Consider the following 9202-nt stretch of genomic DNA (forward strand, 5'->3'; position numbering starts at 1 on the left):
TGGGTTCGAGTCCTGCCCTCCGGAGCGGGAGAAAAAAACCCAAGCTTGCACCATCCTCCATAAGGCGGCAGAACCTTGGGATATTTGAAGATTTGAAGTTGTGCGGAGGGAGGAACAGCAGCTTTGAGGAGAAAGGTGGAGAATATTTAGTGCAGAGAGAGTGCCACAAAATGATGTCTCCCCCCAGCGCCGGGAAGGAAGAGGCGAATGAAGATCTACATTGGGAACAAGGGTGTGTGGGGGGGGGAGATCAGCAGCCCCTCCAATTCGGCAAGGGGGATTTGTAGAGGAAACATTGGGGGGCAGGCGGGAGGCACGTGCGTGGATCTGACCTCCAAGACCATTCAAGCAATGCTGTAACTAGAGGCAGGCATCCCTGTGCCTTGTCTGACACGCCCTAGGCACTCTTTCCCCACGTTAGACCTGAGTGCAACTGCAGGAACGCGCCTGGCATCCTATGCTACTTGCGCGCAGAGAGACTGCAGAGCTCAAAAAGTGACGAGATATTTGCAAAGAGGGTGCTTTGGGGAACCGCCTCCCATGCTTCTACTTCGCAGCCAATGCAGTTCTTCTTTAAGTTTTTATTATCATAATTATCATAATTGCAAACCTATGCTACTTGTGCGCAGAGAGACTGCAGAGCTTAAAAAATTACGAGATCCAAAGAGGGTGCTTTGGGGAACCTCCCATGCTTCTACTTCGCAGCCAATCCAGTTCTTCTTTAATTGCATAAGAAAACTGATTATTAAAAAGAAAAAAAACCCAGGGCGCGATTCCTCCTGCTGCAAAGAGGCAACCAGTAAGTACAGTAAATAAGAATCATTGGCGCCTTTGCTTTTTAAAAAAGGAGAGAAGACATTATAACCGGTAGTTAAAGCTCTGTGTGTAACTCTTCCGGTTTTAGTCCATGCAGAATCAGAATACTGTAAACGAATTGTAGAGCAGGAAGGGGCAGAACGATGACTCAACTGAAAAAAAGAAAGAAAAGAAATCGTAACCGGAAGTTAAAGCCGAGTGCATACCTCTACACGTTTTTCCTTCTATGCCTGTAGTCCGGCCGTGCTGGCTGCTGTGCGCATGCTCGCTGCTCCCGCGCCGCCGAAAGTTGGTTCCCGGGACAAGTGGAAGGTCTCCGTAGACCCCGCGTCACGTGAGCAAAGGAGGGTGGGGGGAGTGTTGGGTATCCTAGCAACAAGAAGGGAGGGAGGCCAGGTACCCCTCTCCTGAAGGTTAACCAATATATTATTATTATTATTATTATTATTATTATTATTATTATTATTAAACCAAGGGTAGGGCGAGCATAGAAAATTAACGTCTGCAGGAAAACGAGCTAGGCGTTTTTGTTCTTCAATTCCAAATAATATAATTTTTATTCAAGAATAACAGACATGCTGTTAGCATAGCACAGACACACTTCGTCTAATGGCAGAGTTAAATCACCAAGCCAAAAAAAGATGCATGAGCTACAGGGAATCTATTCTCTTTATTTTTATTAACCCTGCCCGTTTCCTTGGCAGGGCAGCTTACAGATAAAATAAGAACAGCTAAAAACGGTGTGTGTGTGTGTGTGTGTGTGTGAGCAGAAACAACCAAGAAACAATGAAACATGGATAGAATTAAAAATTTCTCTCTCTCTCTCTCTCTCTCTTTCTTATATGTAAGATCTGTTAAAACCATACAAATAATTGCAATGCAAACAGCACAGCATCAGCCCTTTCATTAAATAGGCTATGGTTTCTCCAGGTTACAGTTAATAAGAGAAATACACAAATAGCCTTTTTCATTGGATCACACACAACACACAGCTCAGGTGGTTAGAGTGTGGTGCCGATAATGCCACGGTTGCAGGTTCGATCCCCACATGGAACAGATGCATAGTCCTGCCTTGCAGGGGGTTGGACTAGATGATCCTAAGGGTCCCTTCAAACTCTACAATTCTATCTATATATCTATCTATCCATCCATCCATCCATCCAACCTCCTGTGGGAAAGGAAAACATCAGGTATGTGCCCACCTCCATCCCATCAATGTGTAAAAGAACCAGGTAAGGTGGCACTTCCTGCCTCCAGGGCCCCCACATTTGTGAAAACTGAATTTTTGACAACCCACCTCACAGGGTGGTTGTGTGCAAATATAGATGACTCCCCACTTATAGGGAGGAGTTATGTTCTGGGCCCCCATGTGCGAAAGTAAAATTGCACAATAATAATTGTGGGACTGCTGTCCTGCCGTATAGGATTTGGTTTGTGGGGTGCCAAAGGATACTAAGCTGTCTCTCGTGCTTTTAGACATGCACATGCAATTATTTATTAAGGGTTATATACCGCTCTTCAGCGCAGGAGCTCACAAGATACATGAAACTGCTGTCTGAGATCATGAGTATGCTGAGGAGATACTTCTCTCCCTTTCTTTCTCACCTTCTCATCCCTGTGAGGTGATGGAAACTCTAAATCAGTGCCCAGTGTCAGTTCAGGAATGGTTGGTGGCAAATAATCGCATGAAGCTGATGTCCTTTTGATCAGAAATTCTTCCAACCAGGAATTAGGTATACAACCCTGTTCTGGGTGGAGTCGTACTCCTTCTGCAAGATCAGATATGCAGCTTAGGGTAGCGATTCTGGATATCCAGTATCAGTGCTGGACGAGAGTCATTTTTCAGGTTAGTTTGCTAGCTGTAATCTTTCTTAGGGAATTTGGACCTGAGCATAATCACTCATGCAATCTTCCAGGTTGTATGACTTCTTTCCATGAGGATCTGCCTTTAATCACTGCTCATTCAATTGCAATTGGTCCAAAATTCAACTGGCTGGAATGTCAGAACGTATACCTCTGATCTTACTTCATCTTCAGTTTCCTTTTTTAAAAAGGCTGAATTTCAAAATGTTGCTATTAAACTGTTTAGAGCCTTAGTTGACCCAACTTTCTCCCATATGAAACTGATCAGGCCATGAGCTCAGCCTCAGAGCCTTTTCTATGTCCCATCATGAGTAGAAATTCAAAGCGTGGTTTCATGGCCCTTTTTAGTGGTGGCACGGTGCTTGGACATGCCTTCTCTGGTGAGATCCATCAGGCTCCCTCTCTTCATGTGTTGTTCAGACAGGCTTTAAAATTCACTTGTTAAAGCAGACTTCTAATACTTAACGTTTTGGGACAGGAATACTGTATCCATGTATGCCCAGTTTCGTCAATAATAATCCCTGGATAGAAATTTGTAAGATCAAAGTCATGAAATACATTTTATTTTTCTTTGATTTAATTTGGTTCTGTTTTTACATGCATGGGAAGATGAAGATAAAATGAAAATAGTCCTGACTGCTAGCTAAGCATCAAGCAAATGTAAGGAGGTCGCCTATAGAGAAGAATTCTTGGCATCTTCCAGAAGCACTGGTAGTTTGCTTTCCACAACTGAAGTAAAACTCAGAGATAAATTCCTAGTGTGAATATTTTACGTTTCAGTAAAACATTTGGCATGGAGTGAGTGTAAAATCAGAATAAGTGAATTGTGGAGTCGGGCAAAACTCAACCTTTGCTGATGGAATTTGAAGAAATAGGAAGAGCCTTTTGTACAAACTTTCCCCCTAATGCTATACTTCTATTTGGTTTGGCAGACGAAAAGATGGCCTTGGTTCCTTACGATGACACGGCTGCTTGGGGGATGCAGAAGTTGCACAAGTCTTCCTCTACATACTGTTTTGCCAACCACACCATCGAGATCCAGCAGAACTGGAAGCAGCTGGGTGTTGCAGCTGTTGTTTGGGATGCGGTCCGTATAATTTTGCACTTACTCGTTTTCTGACACTGTTGCTATTTAAAGATGATCCTTTGCTGTTTAAAGGTGGGCATGAATAGTCACTTGTCCAGCCCCCACCCCAATTCCTAAATCAGTAGTTCTTCAATGCTTTTGTAGCCTGATCCTGTGCGTGCTTACTAATAATGGATATAGTAGGATTTACCTCCAAATTATAGTAGTCCTGCCATCGTAACGATGATCTAATCTAGTTGTCCTAATAATCCTATCTGTATTTGTGGTGTTGCTTAAACTATTATTTGGGTAGCAGAGAAACTGATAAAACCTGATATGGATGTTCACTGCACACTGAACTGTTGATCTTCAAAGCCACACATTTCAAAAGAGACAATGGAGGATGAAAGTCATACTGTAAATGTTTAAAGAAACACCTTACACATTTATAATGCACTGTATACTGTGTTTTTAATGTTTTGGCATAGTTTCAGATGACAGTATACTTCACTGTAGTCATAGACACTCTTACCTGAGAGTAAGTCATGTTGAACTCAACAGAACCTGTTTCTGAATAGACATGTATAGGATCCCACTGCTGTCTGTTTGGGTACTGATGGTACAGTCTTTACGGAATGAACCATTGGTGATGCCACATTAAAAAAAATAAAAAATAAAACCCTGATATTTCTTGTTTTTCTGTTGAGCGCTGGAAAAACGCTCTTGTTGTAAGCTGTCCTCATTTTATTGTGCACAACAGAAGGATTAGTTCTTTCATCATCTCTTAACAAGGTGTGATCTGTTCAGGGATGTGAAATCTCATTGGATGTGTACCTTCCTTCAAAAAAATCAGTTTTAACACCTAACTTTCCTACCTGAAGAAGATAAATTTATGAGTAGCCAAACAAATAGATCATTAGTACAGCCCTCAAGGAGACTGAATTCTTTAGTGTATATTTATCAAAAAGTACAGTTTTAAATAGCTCACAATCCGCTGAGCAGAGTAACTTCACTAGAAATTAATAATTTGCAGTTAAATCCTCATTTGAGGCAGGGACACCCAGACTCCTAGTTTTAACCTCTCCAGTCCCCCTGAGTATTTAGGTCCGAAGAAGAAGAATAATATTCTGGTCTGCCTGCACTTCACAGCGGTTTGCTGCCCTCAACTTTTTTGCATGTTTGTCATGTGACCCACATGAGCAATGCTGTGATTTGGCATTAACCTAAATAAGCATTCTTTTTAATTAGATTTTTTCCCTCTTTCGGGTGCCCAGGCTGTGGTTTTGTGTACTTTCTTGGAGATGGGAGGCATTGATCTACAAGGACGCTTGGTGATTGAGTTAGGAGCCGGAACAGGCTTGCTGGGAATTGTAGCTGCATTGCTTGGTAAGTTTCTCTTCGCAGAAACTGGTGCTGATGTGGCCTATTAAGTTCATCTGACAGTAATTCTGAGTTACATTGTTTTCCTTGGGTGTTGTTCACTGCAGAGCACAAATCCCTTTTTATTGTGTGGGTTTTTTTGGGGGGGAGGGACGCGGGTGGCGCTGTGGGTAAAACCTCAGTGCCTAGGACTTGCCGATCGCATGGTCGGCGGTTCGAATCCCCGCGGCGGGGTGCGCTCCCATTGTTCGGTCCCAGCGCCTGCCAACCTAGCAGTTCGAAAGCACCCCCAGGTGCAAGTAGATAAATAGGGACCGCTTACCAGCGGGAAGGTAAACGGCGTTCCGTGTGCTGCGCTGGCTCGCCAGATGCAGCTTGTCACGCTGGCCACGTGACCCGGAAGTGTCTGCGGACAGCGCTGGCTCCCGGCCTATAGAGTGAGATGAGTGCGCAACCCTAGAGTCTGGCAAGACTGGCCCGTACGGGCAGGGGTACCTTTACCTTTTACCTTTTTTGGGGGGGTGTTGGGGGATCCTATACCAGACATGTTTATTTTGCAGCCATCCCAAGATTTTGCCTTTTCAGACTGCAGTCCTATATACACATATCTGGGTGCAAGTCCAGTCCAACTCATCTTCAGTTGATATACCATTTATGACTCTAAACCAAGATAACCTTTCAACTCTTGAAATGCAACCACTTGAATTACTGCTGCATGGCGTTTGTGGGGCTGCCTTGAAATGATCTAGAAACTTCAGCTGACCCAGAATGGGGCTGCAAGGTTATTAACAGGGACTTGCTCATAATGGATTAACATAGCAATGCAGTGATAGAAATATGGTAGCATATTCTTTTATTGAGCATTAGAACACTCTCTTGGTCTGGATAGCTTGGCTGAATGACATGACTGGGCCGTACTGAACATTAATAATAATAATTCCGAACATGAGTTTACATAGGAATCAACCCGAGAAATGGTTTTGTTGTTTGGGGAAATGAACCTGTGTTTTGAAAGTTGTGCTGGACACCGGCAATTTGTCTTCACGCGTTTGATTTCTCCTCCTTCTCCTTCTCCTTCTCCTTCTCCTTCTCCTTCTCCTTCTCCTTCTCCTCCTCCTCCTCCTCCTCCTCCTCCTCCTCCTCTTTTTTGGCACGTTAGGTGCTCAAGTGACAATCACAGACAGGAAGGCAGCCTTGGCTCTACTGGAGTCAAACGTCCAAGCTAATTTACCTGCTGACATCCGGCCAAGGACAGCAGTAAAGGAACTGACTTGGGGCCGAGACTTGGGGAGCTTCTCTTCAGGAGGATATGACTTTATCTTGGGAGCAGACATTGTTTACCTGGAAGAAACGTTTGCCGATCTTCTTGAAACGCTGGACCATCTCTGCTCTGAACAGACGGTGATCCTACTATCATGCCGCCTCCGTTATGAGCGAGACCACAACTTCCTGAAGATGTTGAAGGAGCGGTTTTCAGTATACGAGGTGCACTATGACCCTAGTAATGATGTGCATATATTCAGAGCACAGAGGAAAGCCCAGAAAGCAGATCTGTGATTAGTTTGTGAGCTTTTGTATGCTCATTCCCGCCACTTGCAATCATACCTGGATCAAACAACTGAATTTAGGCCTTTCATCCAGCCATTCCTCCTGTTTTTTCCCATCCCGATCATGGTAACTCAGGTAATCCAAATAAATTATAAATGGACCAATGAATTATTAGTGTGCAAGGGCCAAGCCTTCCACTGAGGAAACGTAGGACCTGCTGGCTTCAAGTAAATGGAAAAATCCAATTAGATTAATAATAGTGACAGTTTACCTCTGTTTCCCGCTGGTGTTAAGCTATACTGCTCAGAACTATATCTCAGGGCACTTCCCCCAATGGAACAGCAAATCTGAATTATGCAGTGCATTGGGGGCGGGGATGTGATATCCACAAGGAAATATTTGGCTATATTATGTAAAAACAAACCAGTTTTGCTGTTTGTGTACTTAGAGAGAATGGATCAGTTAGCAATTTTCTATCAGGCTAACTGGAACAATGATCAATCATTCTATAGAGAAATAATATACCAAAACATAAGGGGAGTTATTGATTGGCATTCCTAATAGAATGTTTAAATTCTTCTAGATATTTCGCATGAGACTAATTAGTCTAACATCATTATTATTTAGAGTTGCCTAGTTCCTTAGAAATTCATTCTGTAATATGTTCACAAATATTCTTCATTAGTTGTTTTTCAATAATCAAGTTTATAATTCATCAGTGCACATTCAGGCTGTCCAGTAAGTTTATTTATCAAGTCTAAAGATGATACAAATCTGTGTTTATTCTCTTAAGTGGATCCCTATTATTTTATCGAAAAGTAAAATTGTAATACATTAGTTAAGTAAATCACTAATCTATATTTAATAAAGTTTTCCCTCTGAACCACCCCCAATCCAGCATCAGTTATCAGTATGCAAGTCCAAATACAGTAAAAACTGTGATATCATAAATAAGCCAGAAGTCAACTAATAACTGAAGTCTTTTTCAAACGTAATTTCAAGGTCATCAAGTACGTATACAGTAAGATCTTCTTTGAATAGTTTTTTTAATGTCCAGAAAGTCTATGGGTGTCTATGTCCAAATAAAGTTCTGTTCCCAGTAAACTTATTACATATATAGCATGTAAGTTTGTCTTTAAAGTTTGTCTCGAAATTTGGAATTAGTTAAGGTGTAATTTAAAGTCGTGATGCTTTCAGCCCCACTCACCTCACAGAGTGTTTGTTGTGGGGGAGGAAGGGAAAGGAGATTGTTAAGCTGCTTTGAGACTCCTGAAGGGGAGTGAAAGGCGGGATATCAAATCCAAACTCTTCTTCTTCTGTTGCAATTCAAAAATAGATCCTTCCCTCAAAAGCTTTCCATGAGATTAGATTTACTTCTGAAATTATCAAAAGAAAAAGATGAATCCATTTCTTACCCAAAGATCATGTGATGAAGAGAGCGGAAAGTGAGTGTGCCGTCCATTGTCTATCATTGCAATTGGAAAGTGATCTGATCAATAAAGTGCACTATCTGCTTAGTGACTTGTAAAATTCTGGTGCAAAGTTCCAGTATTCTTATTCTCATGTGGAAGAAGTTCTTACAAATAAGTTGTTACTGCCTGATAGAGATAGTAATATTTGATAGTTGTAAATCATTCCACAGAAGTAGAAAGTCAATAAAAATGTTTGATGTTTTGCAAAGAAATGTCCCATGTTTGATTAGTTTTTCAACAGAAGGATACAATCAGGCAGGTGTACTCAAGAGGTAATCTCACGTGACTTCTGAATCTGAACTCCTCCACTTAAACATGCCTCCAGAGTGAGTTGCCAAATTCCATCCCAATCAGCAGAGAGTGCAACTTCTAACCAGAAAGCCAGAATTTTCACAATTGCGTTGTGGTCCCTTGGAGTGGATCCCAAGTACGGTGAGCAAATTGAAAAGAGCTGCATGTGCAGTGGGAGCAGAAGAGCAATTCTCTAGTTGAGAGGTTCTGCAGCAGTCCTTGTACTTCCACATGCAGCAGTAGAAGAGAACATCTGGACCAAAACCATCCAAGAGGCACAAGAGTGTCCCTAGCTGAACACAAAACAACTCCCGTCCTGCATGTAAGAGGATGCTTTTGGACTCCCAAAACTTCCTAGAGTGGAAAGCACAATCTTGAAATCAACTGTTCAAATGTAACAAGGGTGAACAAATCTTTAAAGAGCTACACAATCTCATTTTTAAGCTGCACCATTCTTTGGTTCCTATGGTTCAGGCACTAGGTAAAGGTAAAGGGACCCCTGACCATTAAGTACAGTCACGGACGACTCTGGGGTTGTGGCGCTCATCTCACTCTATAGGCCAAGGGAGCTGGCGTTTGTCCGCAGACAGCTTCCAGGTCATGTGGCCAGCATGACTAAGCCGCTTCTGGCGTAACCAGAGCAGCACACGGAAACGCTGTTTACCTTCCCTATTTATCTACTTGTACTTTGACGTGCTTTCAAATTGCTAGGTAGGCAGGAGCAGGGACCAAGCAATGGGAGCTCACCCTGCTGTGGGGATTCGAA

At 42.6% G+C, this 9202-nt stretch overlaps 1 protein-coding gene across 3 annotated transcripts; it reads left to right on the plus strand.

The window, feature by feature from the left end:
- Nucleotides 1-963: 963 nt before the first annotated feature.
- METTL21A (methyltransferase 21A, HSPA lysine) lies at nt 964-7548 on the plus strand. Of its 3 annotated transcripts, none has more exons than XM_053363147.1 (4): nt 964-1150; nt 3612-3766; nt 5020-5131; nt 6285-7548. In XM_053363147.1, the coding sequence occupies exons 1-4, from the start codon at nt 1078-1080 to the stop codon at nt 6680-6682; spliced, it is 738 nt and encodes a 245-aa protein (XP_053219122.1). In that variant the 5' UTR covers nt 964-1077; the 3' UTR covers nt 6683-7548. The 3 variants fall into 3 exon arrangements, with proteins under 3 accessions (XP_053219122.1, XP_053219130.1, XP_053219139.1); XM_053363155.1 differs by having other exon boundaries at nt 1068-1164; XM_053363164.1 differs by lacking the exon at nt 964-1150 and adding an exon at nt 1164-1229.
- Nucleotides 7549-9202: the final 1654 nt, after the last annotated feature.

Source organism: Podarcis raffonei, chromosome 1 (assembly GCF_027172205.1).
Source record: "Podarcis raffonei isolate rPodRaf1 chromosome 1, rPodRaf1.pri, whole genome shotgun sequence".
In the NCBI taxonomy this organism is placed as follows: Eukaryota; Metazoa; Chordata; class Lepidosauria; order Squamata; family Lacertidae; genus Podarcis; species Podarcis raffonei.

What these genes read in the sequence shown, in the direction of transcription:
- METTL21A (XM_053363147.1), top strand. Translation starts at nt 1,078, where the DNA reads ATGCTCGCTGCTCCCGCGCCGCCGAAAGTTGGTTCCCGGGACAAGTGG. An exon ending in CAGCTGTTGTTTGGGATGCG is followed by an intron (nt 3,767 to 5,019) that starts GTCCGTATAATT and finishes TCGGGTGCCCAG; the next exon opens with GCTGTGGTTTTGTGTACTTT. An exon ending in AATTGTAGCTGCATTGCTTG is followed by an intron (nt 5,132 to 6,284) that starts GTAAGTTTCTCT and finishes TTGGCACGTTAG; the next exon opens with GTGCTCAAGTGACAATCACA.